Source organism: Alosa alosa, chromosome 12 (assembly GCF_017589495.1).
Source record: "Alosa alosa isolate M-15738 ecotype Scorff River chromosome 12, AALO_Geno_1.1, whole genome shotgun sequence".
Lineage (NCBI taxonomy): Eukaryota > Metazoa > Chordata > Actinopteri > Clupeiformes > Clupeidae > Alosa > Alosa alosa.
Genome location: NC_063200.1, coordinates 23,540,774 through 23,568,415, shown reverse-complemented (window position 1 = coordinate 23,568,415; position 27,642 = coordinate 23,540,774). Strand labels below are relative to the sequence as shown.

The window sequence follows — 27,642 nt, the reverse complement described above, 5'->3', positions numbered from 1 at the left end:
TTGCTGTGTCAGTAGCAGGGAGCAGGAGGCATATCAGTAACAGGCAGGTTTAATGTGTATGTTCTTTGGGCAGAGTTAAGGCGTGTCCTTCATTAAAAAAACGAATTTATTGTACTTCAACTGTAGCTCACAAAAGCTCCTTAGTGCGTGAGGATAAAATGACTCAAGTTGAACATTTTGTTCATAAGAGAAACAGGCTTGTGTGGCTTTATGCCTATACCCAAATACATGTTGTCATAGGGGTTCCTGGATCTAATTATTTTGGAGCTGATACTAATAATCCTTTTGCAATAAAGTTATTTCAAATGTAATTTCGGCAGATACCATATGAAACACAGAACCAAGTAGAATAGACGAAAGCAGAATGACTTCATTGCAGGGAATGGTAGATGAATAGAAAGAATATAGGTAAAGGCCACTTATATTTTAAATCTGGAGAGTGTGAAATATAACAGGTGAAAATCGAATTGGCGAAAAGAAAAGATTGTAGAAGCACAAGAAGAGAAGATAGCAGAAACAAATGAGGTAAAATGTGTATAGAGACTAACAATGAAAGAAGAGATTATCCTAATAATTACAGCACAGGACTTAAAATGAGACAGCAGCGAGGAAAGGCAAAGACAGATGCCTGAGCAGCCGAGCCGAGAGAGGAAAAGTTTAAAATGTATTAAATTGCTACTGGAGTTGGAGAGAGAAGGGCTAAAATGGAACCCAAAAAACAAAAGCCTTATTGAAGCAAGATGGAAAAAAGAGAAGAGAATAGATGATAGCTGCAAGTGGGAGATAGGAGGAGGAGTAAACACGAGAGGAGAAAATGGCAGAGGGGGGAAAAAAGAGAGAGAGAGGGCAGAAGAAAAACCGGAGGAGGAAGAAATAGGAAACAGGCTGACGGGAAGAGTTAATGATAGAACCGCAGACACATCACACGGGGCACAATTACTCAAAGACAGAGCTAGAAAGATGAGGGCAGCGTTATAATTGAAAGGGGATGAGCTAAAGAGCAGGCAGGGAGGAGAGTGTAAGAAGAGAAGAGTAAAGGCCAGTGGAAATGGGCAAATGCCTGAGCTGAGCTGTGAAGGACAGAAGATAGAAAAAAGACTAAGGAGGAGAGAGGAGATTATTGGGTTCAACGATAGATAGATAGATAGATAGATAGGCTCTAAATCTGTGGCAGAAAAACTGTGGTGGTCTGCGCATCTCTACATCTGTCATACAAAGTATGAAAATACATCTGCAGATTTGAATTTGATGTATTATGTTAAACAGACATGAGTTTCTTTATCAATTGTGTAATTCATTTTTCTGTTTCAGAGAAATCTTAGGTATTCTGGCCATGGCTCTCCAATTACCACTGCACTAAATATAAATAATAATAATAAAAAAAAAAACGAAGAAGCAAACCATGAATTTGTGAGGTAAAACTCACTGGACCTGACTCTGTGGCCTTAAGAAGAAAGAGGAACCAGACTCCTCTCACCAGTCTTTGGTTTCCATGGTGCCTGTTTTCATAAGCTAATGGTAACCATAAGCTAACAGTCTTTGTCAATTAGAAAGCGCTCACAGTTTTCATAGAATGATTGACTTGTCATGCAGTATTAGCAATCCAGAAATACATATGTAAAACTTGTCAATTAGGATTAAAAATATGACCACAGTAAATATAGTGAGAACAATAAACTATACAAACTGATATAAATATAAATCAATCTTTATTTCGTGACACGACAATTGGCACTGTGATGACGACAATTATGACACACACAGACACAAAAACAGAGGTTAATACTTTGCAGATCTTTTTCCTTGTGAGTTCAGCCTGTTTCTTCCTCAAAAGGGAGTCATACCCCGGGGTGTAAAGCTCTTCTAGCCAAAAATTGAGCTCTCCCGGGTCCTCCTACAACACATTGAAATTAATTATGGATGCTGTCGCCTCACAAGGCAGTTGCCTCGTCCTTGTTAGACCAGCTAAAACTCCATCAACAATTCATCTGAATGATTTTTAAGACATAGAAAGACTTTAACATTCAAACACTCAAAACAGATAAAAAAAACATATGATGTTCAAGGTCAATCTTCAAACTACAGTGTTTGTTTTGCATAAAAATATATTTGTTGTTTATTTTGTCACATTAAGCTGCTTCACTTTTTAATGATGTCTCTTTGGATTTTAGAGAGCAAAAACAACCCCTCTTCTTTGCTTCATCATAGCTAATGCTGTTTCTTGATCACTACAGAATGTGTGAAGTCAGCAATGCTCAGAGGTTCTGTCCAGGGAAATGACTAGTTCAATATGGCATCGCCACTCAAGCATAGATGGACTTTTACTTTTTAATTAATCCTGTGTGATCATTTGCATCGAATTCAAGAGTGAGGGCTCAGTTTTTTTGATTGCTGACTTTGAACTGTTGTGTTGTGGGATACGGTAGCTCTTTGATATTCTAATCTGATCTCAGCTATCTGGTGTTACAGCCACTGACATTTAGAGGGAATCAAATAACACCAACATTGCGGATCACTCATATCAGTTGCCCTTAAAGGTCTCGCTGAGTCACCATCCAATGGTGTTTTGTGTTTTGTTGAGGTAAGGTGAAGATATAGTTTTAATGTGTATCTACTGAACCAAGGAGTTGAAATTTACTACATATATATCATGGAACAAGCTCAAACAAGCTCAGGGAAATATGTGTTCCTGATTGGATGGTGCAGTATGTATCTAATTGTATACTGTATCTGTGCTTAGGCACACCTTCCATGACCACTGTTCTGTACCAAACCATCTATATAACAATAATCAAGAACCAAAAATTCAGTGGCTCAGTTGAGGACAGTGCTGTCATTGCAGATTACTGGCCACGTATGCAGTGCACTCAATTCAATACAATTCGTCTAATTTCATCTTGAACTGATCTCTAGGGAGGACATCTAATCAGTACTTCTCATAAACAAGATTCATAATAGGAGGTCAGATCATTTCAGTGATTAAGATCCTATTTGATTGGGCTTTATCTCCCTCATACTACAAGGCCTAAATTTAGCTCACTGTCAGCCTACTGTACATCAGTGATGCTTGATAATAGATTGTGCTGATCCTCTCGTTTACTGATAGGAAAATATAATCATTACCGCAACTCTTTTTTTCAGTGGCGAGGCTTTGATAAACTCCACTGAGACAGTCCCGTGCTGTGTTATTATCATGATATTTCAGAGAAGAGAGCATATTAGAGCATAGCTACCTTTGAATAGTCTCCTAAATTTCCATGTATGGTTTGCCTGTCGTACTCCTGAATGGTCCAGGAGGGCTTCGACTTTGGGTTGTCTTCAATGCCGATGATCATGTCTGAGTATAGGGGGTTTGTCTTGATCTTTGGCGTCATGGTGATTGCCGTGACGTGCTTGCGGAGGACCGAGTCCATCAACACAGGACTGCCCTCCGGTGATGACCTCTGCACACTCAGATTTCTTCTTTCCATCTAAAAAAAGAGGGGGAAAAAGCTCCAAATTAAGCAAAACAGATAATTTTGGTCAACGACAATATAATAAGGGGGGGTGGGGGGGTGGTACATGTCTAAGTGCCCATGGGGACCCTAGTTCGATTCCAACTCGTGGTCATTTCCCATTTCTACCCCCATCTCTGCCCCAACTGTTCTATCTGCATAAAGCCAAAAAGCCCTTAATATATACAAAAAAGACATTATAGTAAAAAACGGATACTGGACTGAAACCCACAATGGAAAGTAAGCTAATTGTCTCATCAAATGGGTATTTTGGCTACAGTGGCTGCTGTATTAATTTTCTTTCCAAGAGACTTGGTGGAGTAATTATTCAGAGTGCCTTTAAGAATGATCAAATAAATAAAAGGTAGCTAAAAGAGAGAGAGAGAGTGTGTACAGTACAGTGTGTACTGTATGTGAGAGAGAGACTAAATTGTATATCTGAATGTGTGGGAAGTATGACATAATTGCTGGCAGGCCTTTGCATTGAAGTTCATACATTAACAGACCGAGGCTTTTTTATGGTTTATTTACTTTCCCTTTGATAGAGTTACAGTATACACAAACAATGCTGTTTACAGAAGAGAGCATTTCAAAGTTATTGAAGAGGTAAACACAAGCTCCACTGACGTTTAATTCAGCAATCTCTTTGGATAGTAAGGCACTAAAAGTAAACTCCAATTCAATGTTTGAAAAACATATCATGCATCATGTTGTCCACTAGTTGGGTTTATAAGAAAGCATTCCATTATCCATATACTATGCAGTTGTAGTGTTTCACTGAACTATCTTATGGATAATAACCTGTGCAGTGAACTGTACTTTACCTCTGAGTAGACTCTGTTTTGCCACTGCTGACCGGTCAGCACCGCGTTGATCTGGAACATTCCATGAGTCACGGGCAACATCCCCACGTCCAGCTGCAAGAACTTCCCTGGGTGGTTGTTATTGGGGAGAGCCGAGATGTCCATGTTGTTCATCCAGGGTAGCCCCAACAGAGCGCTCCTGCTCTAGCTCTGCCTGTGTGTGTGTGTGTGTGCGCATGCACATGTGTGTGTTGTGTGTGTGTGAGTGCATGCGTGTGTGACTCAGCCATAACCCACAGTGGAAGTAATAATTGATGAGGAGGTAGATGTCTCGCGCAGGTGTAGGTAATTCTATCTGACTCTAGTGGCCTTGTTAGAGCAACAGACAGTGCCAACAAGGGCATAGAGACATCTACACCCTTCCACATACTTTTATTACACAACACAACTACGCTGCATCATCTCAAACCTCTCAGGCAAAGATGAGTGGTGATTAAAAGTATGATCCAGTAATAAGAGGCAATTTATTACTGTAAGGCTAAATTAAGTCAAATGACTGATACCTCAGAGAAAGACAGTCATAATAAACAATTAAATCCCAGTGCATTGAATAAATCACATTTTAGGAGCAAACTCTCTATTGCCTCTATTGCAAAACTTTCTGTTGTCAAAAGTCAATAGTTTAATACGATAAATGTATAGGGTTATAAGGAGTTAGTTATCAACTCTCATTTTGTTTCTTTGATTTCAGTATTGAGGGCAACTTGTTGACAGTATAATGAGTATAAATAGAGGAATTTAGTTCCAAATGTTTTTGTTGTTGCTCTGTTCTGCTTGTGTTACACACACCAAGACCCCTGGCAGTTGGGTTAGCCCCTTGAGCCGTGGATCTGCCCAAGGTTTCTTCCTTGGTAAGGGAGTTTTTCCTTGCCCCTGTTGCTCTTTGGTGCTCCTTGTTGGTGCCCCCCCAATTCCAATCCTCCCTCACCTTTCTTATGTAGCCCTTGCCACTTAATCTACTAAACCCCTCTTCTACTGCACTTTTACCCCCCACTTTGCACAAATAGGCTGACACCAGACATAATTTCACTGCATTTCTTACTTCCAGTAACTATATGCATGTGACAATAAACTTCCTTGTATCCTTGTATCCTTGTTCTGTTTTGTGAACAACATTAAGGCGTTTGTTGAAGGGCATATTATATATTTATGTGCGTGCAGTGTTGAACAACTGTTTTTGATGTGGTAACTGTCGAGGTGGTATGCAAAAAAGAACATGAACACCACATTACAAAAACAAAGACGGACCCAAGAGGGAATGTGATAAATAATGCAGGCTAGTGTTAATGTTGAAACTATGACGGAATTAAACAGGTTTTGCTTAACAATAGCGTTACAAGAGGGTTGTGATGTTAATTAGCCTTAAGGGATATCATTGTTGTACACAGATGAAATGTGTCTTCAGTTTACTCCACAAAAAGCAAATGCTACCAGTATCTCTTAAACAGAGGTCAGTTGAAACTCCTTTTTAATGAAAAAAAAAAACAACAGCATGTGACTCATACATAACTCACAGACAGACAACATTGTGGCAATATCTTATATATATAATATGTATTGTGTGAGGCATTGCTTCGTACATTTAGTTATGAGAAACCACGGTCCTCAGTTGTGGCAAGCTTGAACAGCAGAGAATAAATTTCAATGCAACGTTCTTGTTCTTTTTTGAAAGCACAGATCCAATATTTCTAATTGAGCATCTGATGCGGAGAATATTGAGCAACAATAAAACGCTGTAGACTTGGCAGAACTGATGGCACTGAAAAGCCTCCATCAGACCTAAAGCAAATCAGTGTTAACATGTACAGTGTTCTTCCCCCCCTCAAAAAAATAAAAAATTCTCCATTTTTCTTTTTCCTCTTCAAGTACAGGGTGACAATTGACATTTTTGAAATGACAGATACACATTTGCATGTCAAGTGAACTCTATTGTTTCATGTGCAGCAGAACAAAAATGCCAACCCAGTAAAAAAAAAGAAAGAAAGAAGCAGCTTGTAGCTTGTATAACACCGCTGTACTGTAAAATAATAATAAAAATACAAAAATACAGACAGTCAATGGGCAATGTGGCCTCCAACAGTACTACTAGAGGACACACATACAAAACATGGCCGAGAAAAATCAATTACAGTACACTTTCTCTGCACCAGCCTGTCATAATGCCTGCAAAACTCAGTCATAAATTACAGTTATCATGTGACACTACTAAGGAGCATCACAGCAGATTTTCATTATATGATATATTCATTATTCAACATACAGTACATATAAAAAACTTTTGTGTATATATAGCACCGTGTTGTATTGAATGGTAGTATGACTGACCATGAGAACTTTATTATGTAAAGCTGTACAGTAATAATATGAAATGGAGCATTGTGGGGGGGACAGAAAAAAGGCCAAGATAGACAATAGCATTTGTATAGAGGGTGAAGGTACCTGGAAATCTCAATCTTGATTCTACACAGCACATTAGGAAAGAGAGCTAAAAAACTGAAACCCCTCTGAAGATGAACCTGATGGCCACAGACAAAATTGGATCATTTTTCACTCCTAACCACTGAGCTTACCCAAATGTGGTGGGGTAAAATCTTTTCATATGCCAGTTACCCTTTCTGGGAAGAAATGGGATGCAGTTGGCCTTTGGAAAAGGCCCATTTGGGTGCAAGTTAGGAAAAGATAGCACGGAAACAAGAGCAAGGTACATTTCAATGTTTATTCTAGAGGAATTGAGATAAACTGAGTTGAATGTTAAGCATCTAAATATATTTTATATATATATATATATTTTTAATTTATAGTCAAAATTGATTTTGAACAATAAATTGTCAGATTTATTTCAGCTGGCACAGAAAGTTTTTTGTTTGGCGTTCAACGTGTTTTGCTTTATATATCTAATGAATGTGATGTGTGGTTGATTTTCTAATGCAAATGCTTTTATTATAATTAGAAAAAATCAATGTTGTTTATTTAAACTAATGGTAATTTTTTGTCAGTATAATCATGTACAATCAAACTTCTGAAGCATGTGCAGATGTTGGCTACATGTATACGTGAAACTAAATGAGGCAATTTCATTTCAAATGTCGATCTCAAAACCAGTGGTGAAAGTGCCAACATGTTGTTTTCAAATGATCAGTTTACACTGTACATTTGTTTTCAGATCATTATGTTGCCATGGGGAGCTGTTTGTAAAACACTGTACATTGTTCTATCCTCCACAGATTTTGCACATTTAATATTCTTTCATAAATACTATGCTTGGCAGATTTGCAGCAATTTTCCTAAACATGTACTGTATGAAAAAAGTTACAGTTTAAAATTGTAGTGCATTTCTTTTACATTTGGCAATATTACATGTGCAAAAACTGTGCTGGATAAAATAATGTGCAATGTTTTACAAACTGCATCCCATATATTACAGTGATTATAGACATTGTGTGATAGCACCTAGCAGAAACTGAGGACTAAAAGTTCTTCTCCTTAAGCCCTTTTCACTGACAAAGTAGCACTATTTTTGGTTCCTGTTGTTAGCAAGGCTGTTGAATTAACCACATTGCAATTTAAAATGATGCATGGCAACCAACGAGGCATGAAATGAGAGATAATTGTTTGAAAAATAATGTGCGTGTTAGAAATCAAACTTGTGTGAAATGGTTGAAATGCCCCATTTGATAGATAACTCAGGGAAATTTAAAACTTTACAGAGCTGAATTACACATTGATAATAGTGGTTTGTCATGCCACGGAAGAGTCGGATTATTGAGCGATATTATCAGTTAAGGCTGAATTAAGCCCCTTCGATGGCATGGCTTTGCACTGAGAGAGGGCGTTTGTGTTTGATTAAATTTAATCAGTCTATATTGATTCAGAATATGACCTATCATTTCCATTAAATTCTTCCAGTCGATGTGACATAATTAAATGCAAATATGGCAAAGTTTGCCAGGCTGTCCTTTGAATCACAATATCAAACCCTCAAAGAACTGGCACCTTTAGATTATTTCCATCAAATGCAATGCTATAAAGTATACATATACTGTATGGATGACAAAAATATATGCAAAAAAGAAAAACAAATAAACAAAAACACAAACGTTAGCACCAATTCAGTATTCTGAAACTAAAACATAACAAACTTTACAGTATACATGATTACTAGTGAACCAATGGATTGTCGTGATCCAAACAAGTAACACAGATGTTCAGCTATTTGTCTTGATGTGCTCGCTACTGGTATCACCTGCTTACCCATATGCATAGCTAAAGAACCAAGCTTTCTTTTGTATAAAATATATACATAAATAACAGTGCTTTTTACCTGTGGTGTGGTTCGTATCAGGTGAGTTCTGTGTGATGCGTCATTGAGAAGTGCATCTGTCATAAATAAGGGAGGAGGAGGGTGAGATGACCCTAGTGCTTGGCATTTGGTCTCAGGAGAAGTCAGATCCAGTGGCTGAGTATAGCTTACAATGTATTTTTCATGTGTATTTACTGCCATCAATCAGTGGTGGATTAGTTATATGTAATAAACAATGGCATTCCTTTGGTAGAATAATTGGTTTCCTAAAGGAAATTTATGTTGGCACTTTCGCCGAAAACCCAATTTGTTTGTGAGTAGGCCTGTGTTTTTCTAACCCATAAGACTGTGTGACGTCCTTCTACAGAAGGAACACTGGCACTGGTGTCCTGCACCTATGCACAAAACAAACAGGCAGACTTGCTTACAATGGTACACAGTCAGAACGGCGTTATCATAAAATGATGTCACTCACTCATCTCAGCCAATCAGAACTTTATATGACATAACTTCATTGCTATATTGGGGTTATCAGAAAGCATCCTTTGTACAACACATTGTACATTGTGACATAGTCACAAAGACTATCTAGCTGTTTGGACAAGTGTACATGGACTGGATTTTTACTTTGAGAGGAAACATTCAACACTACTGAAATACTTCCATGATAAATAATATGAGCTTACATTAGACACGAGTGGTACTGACCCTAAAGGCAGTGCATACACTCTTTGAATGAAGATCGCAAACAACATAGTAACTAAATGCCAAGCGCTAGTCCAAAAGGCTAGATGTGTTTTCATCCCCACACTCCCAGAACAACAGGCTCATTTGGCTTGTGCCGATCGCAAAACCCTTACAGGTCCAATTTTACGTTCAACTTACACTGTCGCAACTCTTAAGGTTGCTGGAGCTCTAAGAGTTTCCTGACAAGACAAGTTGTTCAATATCTCTTAACTATTGCAGCTGATACCCAAAACAAGGGCCTCCATCCTTCAACAATCAGCTGTTCACCAGATGGTTCTAGCCAGAACCAACCAGGGTTCCTTTAAAGGGGACAAGCGGAGAACCTTTCTGTCTGAGGGTGTGGAGGGGAGATGGGTTGGGGACTGCGGGAAGTAGGGGGAGTGCAGGTCAACTCTTCTGCTGCATTTTCTGTGCGTAAAAGTCCCGGCACGTCTCGCAGCAGCGCTGGTACCAACGCATGTCCGTGCAGAGGTTTTTCTCCCGGATGACCTTGCAGTACACCGGCCACTGGTCCCGCAGGCACTTAAACGTCAGGGCAGCTGAGAACACGGCACACAGAAAGGAAGAATTACTTCATGTTATAGTAACAGAAAATAATGTTAACAGAGTCATGGTGTATGGTAACAACTGTATTGCATTAGGTACTAGCTTACATAGCAAAATCCTTACAGTATCAAATGGCATGGTATTGCATTCTGAGGATTTTCAGATATAATTTGTACAATTGGTTTTATTATGTTCTGCTGTGGCAACAAGCATCTTTGCACTTGCGGGAAAGTAAAAATGATAGTTCATGTTTTCTAAAAAATTATATTAAAACATATTTTTCTTATTTCTGCAATTGCAACCATGATAGTTTGTGCAACAGAATGCATTGAAAAGACACGTACAAAGAATTTGTATCTGACAAAAACAATTACATTTTAAAATCTCCCTCAAACTTCCATACACACACACAATGTTTTTCCATCTATTTGAACCACAAATAACTGTGTAACAATGTATTCACCAATAGATGGCAGTCTTGAGTAAGACTTACTGTGCTCACGCCATGCCAGAAACAATCAGAGTCTCCACAGAAGGTCAAACAGTAACAGTCAAAGAAGGGAAAGAATAATCCTCCTTTAAAGCCAATATAAAACCACTAAATTACATTTATACCGATAGCAAGGTAAAAAACATGCATACAGGATACTGTTTGTCAATGCTACCGTCTCCCCACAAAATCCCCTGTGGTTGTAGACAGCAAGACTGCACAGGCTGTGCAGATTCATGGACGGGGGAAAGGCAGGATTTACAGTGGGGGGGGGGGGGGGGTAAAATTACAGAGTGTATGAATGCAAATCCACTCACACCAGTGATGAGACCGGGGCCACAGTCCCAGAACCCCCCACATTCATCAAGCAGCGGGCCCAAGGCAGAAGCCTCCGGGCCCAGCCACAGCTGACAGGAAGAGTCGAGGACAGCTGACTTTCATCTCACGCCTGCTGGATGAGGTGGAACCATCCGCCAACCCCCCCTACCACACACCCCTTCCCCAAACCACACACACAAACACACACACACACACACACACACACACACACACCCACACACACAAATCTCCCTTATCCAAACAACATTATATTATCTTTATATTGCGTTCCATCTGCGCGCGCTAGAAGGCTTTGAAGGAACTTGTCATCAGTGTCCCAACGGCGCGTTGACATACTTATTGAGGTGAGCGCGCCCGCAAACGAAACAAGGGAGTTGTAAACATCGGCAGGGGCCAACACGGTCCCCGGACCACCAAGAGTTCAAAACCAGGGAAGGGGGAGGAGGAAGAGGAGGGGAGATTTTAACAGAATGTGGCACGTGCCGACGGCATTTTTGGGCATTGCGGGTGGCACTCATCTTTCAGTATGTCATACAAGAGAAATGCCAACTGCTCAATTCAAGCTCAACTATGTGGCTGTTGCTAGATAATGGTCACACAATCTGCTATTCTATATGGAATTTTGCTTAATGTCTTGGAATATCGTGGGGGTGAAAAAAAATCTTCTTGGACCAGACTCTCTAAAAGGCTGCTGAAATCCTTTCCAAACACACCTAGAGTACTGATCAACAGGAAAAAATGTAATCTATCATAACTTTTTTTTATTTGAGTTCTGCAAAGTATGACGTTCCAACAGTCCTAGTTGTGTTCTACAGCAACACATTATTGGTCTCAAGAAGGCTCAAATGTCCATGTTCTGCCGTATTGCTGCATTGGTGTTTATGAAGGTGTCACACAAAGCACACATGCAGTGCGGTGATTATGTGGGGCCACACTAGATTCAGAGTAAGGGGTTAGCCTGGGCTGGGCTATGCGCGCGCACTAAGGTCACATTGGCAATTACAACTCTGACAAAAGACAGGTGCCCCACTGCAAGGGGAGTTATAAACACCTGCAGGTGCTGGCAGCCAACGCACCAAACAGAGATAAACATTTTAATGGGATTTGGCACGAGCACAGTACCGTTCTGTGCCATGGAAACCACTGGAATATGTTGTTTAATAATAAAAAAGGAAAAACAGGGTTCTGACCAATATTGCTAGACAGATCAAATCCAAAAGAGATCTTTAAGGTGATGTGTAGCAAACCTTTGGAAATCAGACATTAAGCACTTAAAATTGCACATTGGTACAACACGATGGCACGTGTTGGTTTCTCCAAACCCTATATGACCTGGCAAGGGAGGGAGTAGTGCATCCTGGGTAAATATGCGCGACACACACTTTCCAGATGCAGAGGAGGAGAAGCTGGATTGGGAGAAGGGGGAGGGGGGCGGAAGGGCAGTAGCGGGGTGGGGATATGTGTGTGTGTGTGTGTGTGTGTGGGGGGGGGTAAACTAGAGCCAGCTGTGGCGAGTCCCTCGACGCGAGCTGCCCCTCATTTTTTTTTCTTTTTTTTTTGGTGGGCCCGGGGGGAACCCCCTCGCTCCTCGCCAGGGTAGTGCGGCCGAGTGCAGCTGCATCTTGCCCGAGAGACGACGACGTGGACGCGAGCCACGGGGCCGCGGCTATAAACACGGTGCCATAACGGACAACTCTCGCTAGCCCTCCCAGCTGCTGCTATCCCCCCCCAACTAACCCCACCTCCTCTCCTCGCCCTGATGATAAATGATAACCGCCTTCCCAGAAGGCTTAACGTTCGCCTGAGCTTGTCTAAAATCATTGTTCTCTAAACACTGAGACGAGAGCTGCCATAGTGGCCCCTGCTAGTGGAAACGTGTGTGCTGTGGACACAGGAATAGCATCACACAACGGCAGCCAAAACAGCAGCAGCTCAGTGGGCATAGAACTGACAAGAGCCATACCTAAGATCAAAGGGCATTTGCTTACTATGGAATAGTCTTGAGTAATGCATGTCTTATGTTAACTGTGTGAGCACAATGCGTAGGATGGCTATAATGCAGCGACTGATTTCCATTGCCTCAGACAAGCTCAATGGATCACAGAGCAATGGGTTTCATGGATAACAAATATGATTTGTTACCAGGTATCTGTGCGGGGCCCTGCCCTGGAAAAATGAGTATGTGGTTTTCATGAAAACATTTATTGCGAAGAGAGGGGCTCAAACTTTCCATGCCAGCACTCCCCCAATTAATTGTTTTTGTCTTGAGTGGCCTCAAAATGAATTCAAGATAGCCGACAAACGACTGGAAAATCGACATGATGTGTGCGAGCCGCTGGAAAGTGGCTGGGCGTACCAAATGACGGAACGTTCGGCAGGGCCCAAGTTGATGCATGATGCCGTCAAGCTAAATGGTTGCTGAGGTTTGGAAATGGTGCTAAGGCTTTATGCGCCCTGGTGTTTAAGTGACAAATGAGGTGAGACTCACTGACACAGACTCGACTCGATCATGTTAGCTTTTCGCGAAATGCATTTGCAACGGCCTGAGACCCCGACTGGCCCCTGCATGAGCCGATTGAAGACGCTGTCTCAGGAAACACCGGACACATTTGGATAGTGCCAAACTGCCCTGTAAAACTCCAACATCATTAGGGATGTTTGAAGTACTCTCTCTACCTAATACAAGGCTAATGGAAAAAAGGTTCCACATTGACACGCAAAAGTTGGCCTTCCAAACAAATCTGAATTTAATCCAAAGTCACCAAGAATAAACGATTAATATCAGAACAGCACATTTTCACATCATATTACAAGTAAAATCAGGGAAGCCTTGTGTGTCACTTCCCCACATCACTTTACACTTAGTACTCATTCATCAAATAATGACTGTACAACATCACTGTAGACAGGGGTTAAAGCTATTATTGGACTTTGGCTTATTTTGGACTTTAGTTTAATGCTGAAAATGGATTCTGGAGGTGGCAACAGTCATCATTTATCAGTCATCGCAGTGTGTGATTATTCTCCCATTGGGTTTTTCTCCAGCGTTGGCAGGACACAGGAGGAATGAATGTACCCACCTAAACGCGGCGAGGTGATGGTGTTGACGTTGATCTTCTCGTTGCAGGGCTGCTGCTGGCAGGGTCGGTACGCAGCTGGTTTCTCAGACGAAAAACACTCGTTGCCGTGGCGCCCGGTGATCTTGTGCATGCATTGGATGACTCGGGATTGCATTCCTTTCCCGCAGGTGACAGAGCACTGCGAATGCAGATTTGAGTATTACTTACACAAAGGGGTTTTGTTGATGTTAGCATATAATATGACGAGGTCATATTATTCATAATCAGGATGTTTTAATTAGAACCCCCCCAACACACACACACACACAAACAAACACATACACACACTGTTATAGCTTTGGTGAGATCATTTTTCTTGTGATCCACTGACCCATATCACAAACTAGTACTAGAAGTTAGTGCCAAGATTCTACAAAAACTGAAATGAGCATACAGTATAGCCATGGTTAAAGCCAAACACCAGGTTTTCTTTTGGCCTGTGCCTGATCTGATCCTAGTCCTTGCCAAATATGACCCCCACCTCCCCTTTCCAACCCCAATCACACACACACACACACACACACACACACACACACACACACGCACACACACACACACACACACACACACACACACACACACACACACACAGAAATATATACACCACACTCACACACACACTCCAGCTCACCACAGCACACACACAGTGCAGAGTGAATTGAAACAGGAGGCATGGAGATGAGAAGTGGCAAGAGCCAGGCGTACAGATCCTCCTAATCCCTTCTCCCAAACCCAACGTCCTGATTTTTTACATTCACCCCTTTTAATGCTTTCAATTTGGCAACAGAATGAAAGGAAGAAAGAGAGGGAGAGAAAGGCCGAAGGAGAGAGGTAGAGAGAGAGGGAGAGAGGGAGAGGGAGAGTGGGAGAGGGAGAGAGAGAGGGAGAGTGGGATCTGTGGAGATGAAATCCATAAGCTTTCAACTTCAAGCTGTTCTACATGCAGGCTTCATAATGCATTTACATTCAAGGCACTGTTTAAATAACAGACAGCTGCGTTGCCTGAAACAATATGTAAAAGATCAGTCCATGTTTGCATCCATTGTAAGAGGCAGCATCGGAAAAAGGCTTCTGTGCTCACATTAGCCAACTTCAGTCACATCTTGCCATTTGTCTTCAGTGAATACTGACAGTAGACATGCATCGGAGTCCAGACAAAAGATGGCCATCTCGGTCACTGACAGAATGTTCTGAATGACAAAGTAGAGGACATTATGCCAAAACCTAAGGCTGAAGTTTTCTTTTATGATGTGGGATGTTTTGGATCTCCGCTCGTCTGAAACGGGAATTACTCTTATCGGTTTATCGAACAGTGAATGGGGGAAAAACCCATAATGTCATTTCGTTTTGTGGTTGCCGTCAGGCCGACGGTGATGTTGCGATCAGGAAAACTAAAAAAAAAGTCAAAAAGAAAACAAAAGACTAAACAGAACACACTGAAAGACAGAGTGTGTCTCTGAAAGGTTGTCAGCCACAGACAGACAAGGGAATAGCTGAAAACAAAACAGCTTTCCCACCGGCCTTTGAGCCGTGCCAGCCAGTGGGACAGTATCCACAAGGCAGAACCCCCATCTGGGACAACTGTTTATACAGTTGAAATGTGGATTATTGGTATTGCCACTGTCCGGTAAACATCAAGGAGATTCGCAGTACATTGAGCAGCGAAAGCAAACGTGTCATTATCGCATGGCTCAACTGCGCTGCAGTGCAAACGGTCTCGCCGGTCATCAGCTTGGGTCGGGTCGCTCTCTTCTAACTCTTGGCCCGTTCGTTGGCGAGCTCCGCACAATGGCTTGTGGCTACAAAGTTGGCCACGGTTAAAATAATACCCAGTATCCAACTCGGTGGAGGTTTTTTTTTTTTGGGGGGGGGGACGCAGTGGGAAGCTTTCACCTCCTGCTCGACACTGCTGCGCCAGCAGCTGCTGCTGCAGTGGCGGCTAGTGGTGGAGCAGCTGGCCAAACCTGTGCGGCAGGACACTGCTCACTAGCCCCAACAGCCTCCTCAGCTCTTCAGCCTGCGTTGGTGTCAGGCTGTGGGAACTGCCGAAGACGTCCATCTGGTGCTCCTTAGTTGGGGAAGGGGTGTAGGGGAGGTGGGGGAGGCGAGACATGGGTGGGGGGGGTACATGGTGTGAGTGTGTGTGTGTGTGTGTGTGTGTGTGTGTTGGAAGTTGGGGGGGGGGGGGTGGGGTTGTGTGCACCAAACTGTGAGTGAAATCTAATCTAATCAGCGAAAATGAAAGTGTCTGTCAGCGAAAGGGGGAGTGGTGTGTGTGTGTGTGTGTGTGTGTGTGTGTGTGTGTGTGTCTGGGTGTTGCTCTATGGGGATGAAGCTGGAGGTCTGGGGGGAGCACACGGGTGGGGATGGGGGATGGAGGCGTGAGCCGTCAGGCTGACTGACAGTCGACCGACCCCAATCCCTGACCCCTGGTTCCTGTGAAATATAACATGTCTGAGTGCACCTTGTCACTCACCAGGGGAACAGAGGCGAGTGGCAGCCAAGATCTGCCCATATAAGAGATTACACACACATACACACACACACACACACACACACACACACACACACACACACACACACACACACACACGGAAGGCTCCAGAAGACTACTGCCAGCAGCATCCCCACCCACCACCTCCACAACCACCCATTTTACGTGCCCCACTTTCTCTAGAACATGGGATGATAAAAGGATGTAAAAAAGGAAACATGGAGAGAGAAAGAGAGAGAAAGAAAGAGAGAGAGAGAGAGAGAGAGAGAGAGAGAGAGAGAGGGAAAGAGAGAGAAAATAGACGCCGGGCGAATGGAAGTGTAGCGAACATCAACCGACTTAAGCATGGAATGCTGAATGCCTGTGCATCAAAGGTGGGGTCAAGTCAGTCTCAGTTTCAGGACAAATCCAGGAATGAATCCAGGGAAAAAGGGGGCTTTGGATCGTTTTCTGAAAATGGGGTTCTTGAATAAATTAGGACCTGCCTGGACTTCTAGGCACGCTACTAGTACATCTGTGTCTCACAGGGTGGACACTTTATGGCCAACACCAATGGGTTTCATACCCAAGAGGAAAAAGGGCTCATTGTGAAATTATTCCTTTAAGTTCTTTGCACATCAGCAAGGTCTTTCAAGTAGAACTCAAAGCAAAGCAGAGTTTTCTGTTAAGCTGAGCTACTAGGGGCTAACTACACCACCTGGTAATGAGTTCATCCACCAGAATAGATATATGCTGCTGAAATATCTATCTTGGTTGTACTGTCAATTTGAGTGGAAATAATTATTTAGTGTAATTATTTGTAATTAATACGGTTGAACATGGAGTTTTGGGGCATGTTTACTACTGATAAGTGTGTGCACGTGTGTGTGCGTGTGTGTGTGTGTGTGTGTGTGTGTGTGTGTGTGTCATGGCTCACCTTGGCCCAGTCCCCAGTCCTCCAGATGTAGCACTTGGAGTAGTCCTCGCACTCCTCCACCTCGCGTGGGAGCGTACTCAGGTCACACTTCTTACGTGGGTTGGTGCACTTCACCAGGCGATGCCGCGCTCCCTGCCCGCACTTGGCTGAGCACTGCAACGCCAACCAAAACACAGTGAGAGGCACACTTAGGCACTGCTACGCCAACCAAAACACAGAGAGAAACACACTTCGGCTGCATTTAGACAGGAAGGCACTAGCTGTTGTGTTGTGCCAAGAGCCCATGGAATGTTAAAGCAATTCAACAACTTCTAGCTATGACAGGTAAAATAACTGTTGGCGATGTGAACTGTGCGACTAATGTCAACTTTTGAAGTGACAAGCAATGGACAATAAGCGAATCCCCATATGTCTGCACGAGGCTTTGCCCTTCAACCACCCTGACCCTCCTCCTGCACTACCCCTCTTTCAATCCCATGGGCCACCACATACTATCATGTTCGCATCCCATCTGCCTTTGGGATCACACTATGGGATCAAAGGTAAATCTACTGCTGTCTCTAGCACCCTCCAACTCAACCACTTCTACCACCATCACCATCTCAATCTCATCCCACCCCACACCCTCCCCGATGCCCACAGATGTTTTGCCTCAGCCCCCCCCCTTTCTAGAACATTCTCTTCCCTCCATCCCCAGGTGAGTTATGGACTTCAGTCTAACCCCCAGGTAACCCTCCCCTCGGACACTAAATCACGACGGGCTATGATTGTGGAGTGCAAAAAGAGGAGTGGTTTTTTTTTTTCAGCGTGGGGATCATCTTCCTCCATGACACGTTACATGCAGCAGATGGGAGAACGTGTCCACCGAGGCCTCTGTGAATTAGTGTCCGACGCGAGCTTTGAACTCGTTTATCGAGACGGACATATTTTCTTATTATTGCCAGACAGTTTGACATGGTTTCATTTCTTGGCTCAATCTTTCACCTCTTTTTGTCATCGGCGCGTCCAAGTGTTTACTAAAAGGGACATTTCGTTGTGTGGTTAACCTTTGACCTTGTGAAGAAACAAAGGGACACCTGGCTGAGATACTGCTGAGCTGAGTTCCTTACAAATCAAGACAAAGACCACTGAACTCAACATCAAGTGGAAGACAAGCAGAGACACGCTCACTCCAGGAAGAGGAAAGTCGTCCCCTTATTGGTCGTCATGGAAACAGGTGCTAAGGCGGATAGTATGAAATCACTAGTGTGTTTTTGTGTAAAAACATTCCTAGCATCTAGGCAATTTGGAGTGTGTGTTACAGTACTATACTGCCAAACAATAATGCATAAACTGTAAGCAAGTGCATTTTAATGACTTTGCAATGTTGTTGTCAGCTTTAAAAAATCAACCAAATAAGATTTTGGAGTTGCGTGAAAAAAGGTTTTTGGATGTGACTCCCTTTAGAAAAAAATACTGGGTCTTCTGCTTTTATCGAGTGCCAGCAAGATGGAACTGAGGTGAAAGGGAGTGAGAGGTAAAGAGAGAGAGGGAGTCAAAGAGAAAAAGAAGAAACGAGAGTAGCAAGAGAACATTGGCAGAGGACACCAGTCGTCCAACAGGTGCTTCAAACGCATCACCCCCCCCCCCCCTCCCTCCATCAAAAATGACCTCAGTGGTCCCTACTCCCCCTCTTCCTCCATTCCCTGCGTACCTCGGACCACACACCCGCCTCCCAGACGGTCAGGCAGTCCTGGCCCTCGCAGCGCTGCAAGGCGGCCGGCTTTTGGCCAGCGCAGTCACGGTCTCGGGCCTTGACCTGCGTGCCGTTGGGCAGCTGCTGGGTGCAGGCCACCTGCCGGTTCTGGGAGCCCTTCCCACAGGTGCGCGAGCAGGCCGTCCAGTCCGTCGTCATCCACCTGCTCAGACAAAACACACCAGGCAGCAACACATGGAGACGGTTACTATCATTTCAGACAAACAATTTCAGACAAAAACAGCTCATGGTGTACAGATTATATTAAAAATTGTGAATGATTACTTTAATTATTCAAACAATTTTAGATGAAAAACAGTTGAAACCACTTAATGTTCCATTGAACTATTAAAGGGCATATGGAGTAATATATCACTGAGCAGCACAATTCAGGAGATATTGAGCAGATGCCTCGTCATGTCATCATGGGGTGGCAGTGGCTCAGGAGGTAGATGTACCTGTAGGTAGAGGAAGGTTGCCGGTTCAAGCTCTACTCCTCCTGACCCTGTGAAAGTCTCCTTGAGCAAGACACTTAACCCCAGTGCTCCCAATGAGCAGGTGGGCGCCTTGCATGGCAGCCTCCGCCATCGGTGTGTGTGTGTGTGTGTGTGTGTGTGTGTGTGTGAATGGGTGAATGTGAGGCATGACATTGTAAAGCATTTTGGGTGCTCAAAGGAGTTGAGTAAAGCGCTATATAAATGCAGTCCCTTTAAGTAATAACCTCTTATCTGCCTCCATATCCCACTACAGATGCTCTTCCAAGATGACCTCTTTCCCCATCTAACTGGACATTGGAGTGGCCCAGTCGAGTCCAGTGCCACCACAGACCTGTGTTTCCTTTCACCGCCTGAGCTGGTATGTGGCAGTAAGGCACTGCGGGCCTCTCGGCCAACGGCCTCATGTGCTACAGACAGCGTGAACCCTGAGAGCTACTAGGCCATCTGTGGGACAGATGTGATGAGGTCTGAGGTGGATTTGTGGTGTCCATCCCCCTCCTGTCCATATGGGAGGGAAAAGGGGGAGAGAAAGAGAGAGAGATAGATAAAGAAGGAGAGGTAAGAAGAGTAAATTCTGAAGGAGGAGTAGGGAAGAGTGCAAGAGTTGGAGTCAGAGATACATAAAGTAAAGTAAAATAGAATAGAAAAGTAAATGATAAAGAGAGAGGTTAAAGAGAGAGAGATAAAGAGAGAGATAAAGAGAGAAGAGAGGGAGAGAGAGAGACCGATAAAAACAGAAAGTGAATGCAGAAGACGAGAACGAGGATAGAAAAGAGATAGAGAGTGAAAGAGAGAGAGAGAACCCAGCTGGTGGCAAGACAGTTCAACAGAAACATGTGATGGTGTCTGACCTCTCCTCCTCATCCAACACCCCCCAAATACACACACACACACACACACACACACACACACCAGATTGCTGCAGTCTGCTCTGCCTTATCATATCATTCAAAGGCCTGACTCCAGAGTTTCTCACTACTAGCATAAAGGAGACCTACTCACTGCCCTGGTTCAGCCTCTCTGACATAATCTCACATCATGCCAAAATCACAACGTTTCTAGAAAGAATAAAAAAAGAAAAGCAGCCCCTCATGGTCTTTTTTTGGTATCCTAACATTTTTTTTTTAATTTAAAACTTACTGCAATAACGTTCATTTTCTATCCTTTTTATTTTTGGTCTTGGAGACCTGCTATGGATGGTTTTGGATGAGACGGGGGTGGTGGTCAAGGCACAACCTACTTGTCACATTTTTTGAGGAGTATGTAGAACTTTCCCGAAAGCCTTCAAGCTTAGCAATGACTATGATTCATAATTCCGTAATTTGTCATTGAAATTAAGAAGCCTTTTTTAACAAAGGGCTTTTCTATTACAGTATTTTTCCCCTTACCACCACATCTGCCAATTTTAACAAGGCCGACGCGGGGACATCCATATTATATAAACATTTCAGTATCTTTTTTGAGGATGGTTTTGTTTTCCCTCTACAAACAGCTTATGGAAACAATTTGATGATGTCGTTTGTGAGCACTGTTTCAAATAACCGCTTCGAAAGAGAAATCCTAATCAGTCATATTTTGTCTTAAAAAAAGAGGATAAAAAAGAACAAAATGGTTGATTATGTGGCAAGCGAACAACTCCAATATCCTTTTGCGAATTCGGTCACGTTCAAGCGGCGCATTTTGAAAGGGAAGCACGTGGGAGAATTCCTGATTGTTGTTGCGTCCTGAGACATCAAACTTGTGTACACAAGATAAAAGTGACCAATCCAAGACAATTAATCACACAAGCAGTTTGCTCCCCCCTTAAGACTAGGAGGGGTGACAGCAATATAAACACACTTCCCTACAAGTGTCACTAGCTTTTGTGTGAGTGAGAATTTTCCCAGAACAAATATCAAGGGCCTGTGTCAATGAGCTCCTTCCTCTCCCAAGTGTCACGTATGTGTGTGTGTGTGTGTGTGTGTGTGTGTGTGTGTGTGTGTGTGTGTGTGTGTGTGTGTGTGTGTGTGTGTGTGTGTGTGTGTTTGAGTGTTTTCTCAGTGTCTGAGAGGACTATGTGAACCTGTGTGCATGCTGTGCTTGTGTGAGTGTCTTTGTTTGTGTGTGTGTATATGTATGTGTGTGTGTGTGTGTGTGTGTGTGTGTGTGTGTGTGTGTGTGTGTGTGTGTGTGTGTGTGTGTGTGCGCGCGCGTGTGTGTGTTGCGTGTGTGTGTCTGTGTTGTGTGTGCAACTCTTCCCTTCCTCAGCCAGTTGCCAGACATATTTCATCCACTCACCTTGTTTGGCAGGGCTGCTCGTTGCACTTGCGCACTTGGGGCTCCGGTTTGGTCAGGTGACGACACTTACGGCTGTCCACCACACTGTTTGTTTTGTTGACAATTTTGGTGCAAGCGACAATAGTCTTCCTTTCACCTGAACAAACAATGAAGGAACAATGGGAGCATAAAGAACCTTCAGAACAGTAAACACAGCACAGATGAGTGGGAGCATCTGCCTAAAAGAACCTTCAGAACTAGCCTGGGTTTTCTCATGCTGTCTTACGCCCACATAAGGCAGCCTGGATTCCATGGACTTCGTTTTCACCTCAACGAAGGAACCAATCACAGAACGGAGGGGGGACAGCAAGACGATGACAACACACTGAAGCGGTTATGAGCTACGTACAGACGCATTTGATAGACATTCATAGCGCCCAATAAACGACTCTGGGCATTCGTAAACCACATTTCAAATACGAGAAAATGAATGTGTAGTTCCCAGACCCCATCTCAATGAGATGAGGTTTGGCGTTAGCCAGGCTACTTCATAAGAGTAAATAGAGCTCAGAGGAGTGAGAGCATCTGGCTTAAAGAACCTTCAGAACAGTAAACACAGCTCAGAGGGGTGGGAGCATTTGGCTAAAAGAACCTTAAGTCCAGTAAACACATCACACCAGTACCACAGCATCATAAAACGGGTTCTGCGGAGAGACTGGTCCTACCTCCTCCACACACCGCATGACAGTCCTCCCAGCCCGAGTGCGTCCACATGAAGAGCGGCTCACTAGGCCGGGGTACCGGTGGCGCCTTGGGCTCTGGACTGGGGTCGGCTGGAATGGTGTACTCGTAGTGGATCCCGTAGTTCTGGTCATTAAAGAGCAGCACCTGGACAATGGCATGAAGACAACAAGGCAACACATGAGCTGTGCACTGATGAGCTGTGTGTATTAGATGATGCATTGCATAACACACACGCATGCACGCATGCACGCACACACACACACACACACACACACACACACACACACACACACACACACACACACACACACACATTATGTAACATGGTCAAACACACACTGTGGTTATTTGGACGACCGGTATTTGAATTTAATCAAATTGGTGATTAAATATTGTGATTGCTTCAAAGATATTGAACTATCTGTACAAACTAAATATGATGCACATCTGTGTTGAATCACTAAAAAGGGATGAAGAAATATTTACTTCTCCCATGGTGTTGGATTGGTATTGTTATTGAAACAATATTTCTGAGTTTTTGTGTGTCACATCACATAAAATAACACCAACAGCTAATCCAGTGTTTTAAATTATTGCTTTGGGTCATGCTGCGTAAAAGATAAAGAAGTTGCTACATCAAAACTCCCCTCAACACACACACACACACACACACCCACACACACGATAACAACAGAGTGCAGGGATGATCCAAATGAGACCGGACAAAGAAGCATCCTATGCATACACCCTCCTCCTCACACCAGCACAAATCAATCCTGCACAGTGTTTTCACTCTGTAAAAATAAAAAAGAAAGACACTTGCCTTGCTTTATGGCGAGAGAGAAGGAAATAAACCGAAAGAGAAAACGTCTTTTTGAAAAACTACAGCAACTTTGGGAACTATTTCATTACAACCCCCACCCGCCTCCCCACACCCTTCTGATTAACATTACGATGACGAATGCTGCTGCTGCGAGTGGATGGATTGGAGACACACACGCCGTCTCAGCTCCAGACTCCTCGCCACGGTCGAGCTCCCTCACCGGGGCCGCTGCCGCTGCTGCTGCCGCGCGGTAAACGCCGCAGACTGTGCCGTGTTTGTTTAATGTAATTAGCAGCACTGCTTGGCTTGTCAGCGGATAATCCTATTAAAATCATAACCCTCTAATCCGGGACCTGACAAGGCAACTGTGGCGTCCGGCCAGCTAATAACCAGGAGTCATCATATCTTCAATCACTAGGCCACAACAGACCCCCAGTGTGGGTGTGGTGGTGGTGGTGGTTGGGGGGGGGGGTGGTGTCCGTTCATTTGTCAGCCATGCACTAATGCAGCCCCAGCGCAGTGGAACAGACCATGGCAGAGAACTGTGTGGGAACGGGTGACTGGGTGGATGGTGTGCACGTGTGTGTGTGTGTGTGTGTGTGTGTGTGTGTGTGTGTGTGTGTGTCTGTGCACGAATATGTGTGTGTGTGTGTGTGTGTGTGTGCACGCATATGCGTGTGCGTGTGTGTGTGTGTGTGTGTGCGCATAGGTGTGTGTGTGTGTGTGTTTATCTGTGCACGCATGTGCGTGTGTGTTTGTGTGTGTGCATGCTCGCGTACAGTATGTGTGTGTGTGTGTGTGTGTGTGCGTACCCGTGTGTGTGTGTGTGCACGCGTATGTGTACTGTATGTGTGTGTGTGTGTGTGTCTGTGCATGTGCATGTGTAAGCATAGGTGTGTGTGTGTGTGTTTGTCTGAGCACACATGTGTGTGTGTGTTTGTGTGTGTGCATGCTCATGTATGTGTGTGTGTGTGTGTGTGTGTGTGTGTGTGTGTGTGTGTGTGTGTGTGTGTGCATGCTCATGTATGTGTGTGTGTGTGTGTGTGTGTGTGTGTGTGTGTGTGTGTGTGTGTGTGTGTGTGTTACAGTGTATGTGCATGTATGTGTGTGTGTGTGTGTGTGTGTGTGTGTGTGTGGGGGGGTTTTGTTAATTATAGCTGTTCACCATAAGATGCAGAGGGGAAGTGGTGGGCCCCTTGGCAGACATCTTCTCCCAGAGTCCCCGGCGGACGTAGTGAACGGTGGTGCCGGCGATGTTGAACGTGCCCGGGTGCTCGATCTTCCAGTCGCTGTTGATCGAGTGCTTGCCGGCATCCTTCAGTGCTGTCGGGGGAGAGAGAGAGAGAGAGAGAGAATGGGGGTGGGAGGTGGGGGAGAGGCCATGAACAAGACAAAGTGAAGTGAACTGTCTTAATTGCACGGCTGAAAGAACATCCCTACAGTACACACACAGACACACACACTCACACACAGACACGTGTCCTCAAACTTGAGGTGCACCAGCTGGCCGATGCTGTAAACAGAAAAGTTAACGTTCGCTGTGTCCAAAGTCTTGTGTCATTGTTTGCATGCAGCCCAAACAGCGTAACAGGTTTTGTAAATATTAATATTCCCAGAGAATGTCAGCATAAATTATTATAACTACTGTAACAATAAATTACAACTCCGAGTGAACTTCAGAAACAAGCATATCAGCTTAGTTCGTCCCACAGAACAATGCTTCATCTACAATCTACATGAAAGGAATTAAAATAACATGATTGCAGTATAAGATAGACGAGGAGAGTAACAGTGAAAACGTTTAGGAAAGTGAGAGGAGAGGAGAAAGAGAGCCTGTAGGCTCCACAAACGGCGGCGCGTCAAAGCCCAGGGCAGTCAGGGTGAGGAAGGACATCAGAGACCGGCTGCGGCACAGACCAGCTAATCTAATCACGCTGGCTGTCTCGATGCGTTTGAACTCATTTGCTCCCACAGCCATACCACTACCTCCCCAGTCCAACAAACACACACACACACACACACACACACACACACACACACACACACACACACACACACACACACACACAGACATATATTCACACACACACATACACACACCTCACACAGAGCCACACATACACACTCCCTCCGACACATACACACACAGGCTCTCTCTCTCTCTCTCTCTCTCACACACACACACACACACACACACACACACACACACACACACACACACACACACACACACACACACACACACACACACACACTCACACTCTCACACACACACACACACGTACACACAGACAAACACACTCCTATGCCAGATCAGCATCCTGGGAGCGGTTCAGGCCGCACCCTCCTGATTGATGTGCGCCCGGCTGGTGGGTTTAATCCGGCCACATGAAAGCCGGCAGTGGAGCTGGGAGGCTGGGGGTTTGGGGGAGGTTAGGAGGGTTGGAGGCCAGGGGGGTTATGGAGGGGAGGTAGCGACTAGCGGGGGGGGGGGGGGGGGTGGAGAAACTGGCAGAGGTCTCGGCCCTGCCATCACTGCCCATCAGCTGACACCCATTAGACAGCTCTCGCCTGCTCGCAATCAGAGGCACATGAGAGATGAGAGAAGGAGAGAGAGAGCAAGAAAGGAATGACAGAGCAATAGAGAGAGAGGAGTAGCCTAGAGACAGAGAAAAGGCTGCTCAGAAAACGGGGGAAAGATAGAGAGAGAAGAATGGAAAAAGAGAGGGGGAAAGAGAGATAACAAAGAGCAAAAGAGATATGACAGTGAGGAAGCGAGTGAGTACACAGCAGGACAGAGAAAATATGAGAAAAAAAAAGGAAGAGAAAGGAAGGAAAGAAAGGAGAGAAACAGAATGGCCCTGCAGAAGAATAGTGATACTAATTTTAACAAAGGAAACTAGTCTGTCTTTGGCTCCTTAAAAACAATCTTAAATACTACATAGGAAACTAATAAGAACTGCTGCTACAGTGTCAGAGGCATACCTCTATACTTTGGAGTACTGTAAGTACCATCAGAATGATTGATTTACAAACATGGTGCCAAAATGGCATCAAAGGAAAAGAGGTGATGTTACCCAGGTAACTCTGTGCTGGCTTCTCCTCCACCACACGTATTCTCCGGCTCCTTTAGGGATGACCACTGCTTCCACATAACCTGCCAGGGAGAAAATCATGGATTTACTATTGGATACATCAATCAAACTGTAAAGAATATTCATTACCGGTACATAGAAAAAAAAACACAGAAAAGGTGTGCCATCAGCTTTCAAAAAATCTCAGATTTAGATAGAACAAAACAATAGAGGTCTGTTCAGAGAACTGTTCATTTTAATGAAAACTATATTCTCTAAACTGAATCAGAGGTGGGTTGGGACATTTGATCCTAGCAAACAATTTATAGGAAGCATGGGGAAAAAACACTTCAGTTTACTTTGCCAATAAAAAAAATTCCTCTTCAAAATGTTAACTTGCCAGATGGTGCAGTGTTCTGAGTCATAACCAAGATGGATTTATGTAGTCAAATATAAAGTGACCTTGGTGAAGTTAAAAGACAATTAATAGCCCTTAAACTGGCTAAACAGATAACTGCAAGGGCATATTAACTCTCCTCAGAGAAAGAGAAGTAAACTAAGTTGACCTGCAGTTGAACCCAATGCCAAAAGCGGTCTGCTTTGACTTTGCAGGTTACTACAACAAGGTGCATGACCTCTGCACAAATGACAGCTTGCTATAAACATGCATGTTAAGATAAGATAAGCTGCACACTGAATGCACACAGACAACTATGTTTAAACGGCTATAATGGTGTACAACCGTGACCCCTGTGTGATTAGTGCAGCCCTTTTCTCTTCATGACGGCAGCATCCTTTCAGCACGGAGATCTGAAGCCACACAGCGAGCATTTCAAAACATCTTTGCACAGATTAACGACACACTCTGCCCGCTAGCCCGGTTCCGCTAGGCTGCCTTTGAACATCAGTTAAGCAAGGGACCCCACACATACTGTGGGATTCTGTTCATGTAAACCATTTTTTTTAAAAGCACAGAAATACTGCCCTGTGGCCTGTGCCCTGTGTCAACACAGCAACAGCCAGCTCCTTCAGAAGCCTCTTGGCGTTAAAGAGTCAGTTAGTCTGGAGCCCAGAGCCTGTGCGTGTTTACTCTCACACCTGACGAGCTGCTTCTCCAGTAGGCCTACTTAATCACTCAGGTTGTACATTACACTCATTAATTTGAGTTACTGCTGGGAACGTGAAGCCCTGGCCTTTACACTGGC

At 43.9% G+C, this 27,642-nt stretch overlaps 2 protein-coding genes across 2 annotated transcripts in view; both read right to left on the bottom strand.

Moving 5' to 3' along the window:
• Positions 1-1,702: 1,702 nt before the first annotated feature.
• Positions 1,703-4,483, bottom strand: LOC125304176 (major intrinsically disordered NOTCH2-binding receptor 1-like). The gene is made up of 3 exons (XM_048258244.1): positions 4,319-4,483; positions 3,234-3,470; positions 1,703-1,894 (listed from the first exon to the last, which is right to left on the bottom strand). The coding sequence occupies exons 1-3, from the start codon at positions 4,469-4,471 to the stop codon at positions 1,703-1,705; spliced, it is 582 nt and encodes a 193-aa protein (XP_048114201.1). The 5' UTR covers positions 4,472-4,483.
• Positions 4,484-5,838: 1,355 nt separating this feature from the next.
• The window catches only part of adamts17 (ADAM metallopeptidase with thrombospondin type 1 motif, 17), a 63,584-nt gene continuing 41,780 nt past the window's right edge, over positions 5,839-27,642 (bottom strand). The window contains 9 exon segments of the mRNA XM_048259679.1: positions 5,839-9,943; positions 13,860-14,037; positions 17,309-17,461; positions 19,002-19,206; positions 21,818-21,953; positions 22,522-22,684; positions 24,529-24,686; positions 26,441-26,488; positions 26,491-26,520. Coding sequence (XP_048115636.1) covers positions 9,792-9,943; positions 13,860-14,037; positions 17,309-17,461; positions 19,002-19,206; positions 21,818-21,953; positions 22,522-22,684; positions 24,529-24,686; positions 26,441-26,488; positions 26,491-26,520 — 1,223 coding nt within the window. The 3' untranslated portion in view covers positions 5,839-9,791.

Excerpts from the sequence above, each read along its gene's own strand:
- LOC125304176 (XM_048258244.1), bottom strand. The coding sequence starts at position 4,471 with ATGAACAACATGGACATCTCGGCTCTCCCCAATAACAACCACCCAGGG. Across the intron at positions 3,471-4,318 it reads AAAACAGAGTCTACTCAGAG|ATGGAAAGAAGAAATCTGAG; the intron begins GTAAAGTACAGT and ends CTCTTTTTTTAG. Across the intron at positions 1,895-3,233 it reads ATTTAGGAGACTATTCAAAG|GAGGACCCGGGAGAGCTCAA; the intron begins GTAGCTATGCTC and ends AATGTGTTGTAG.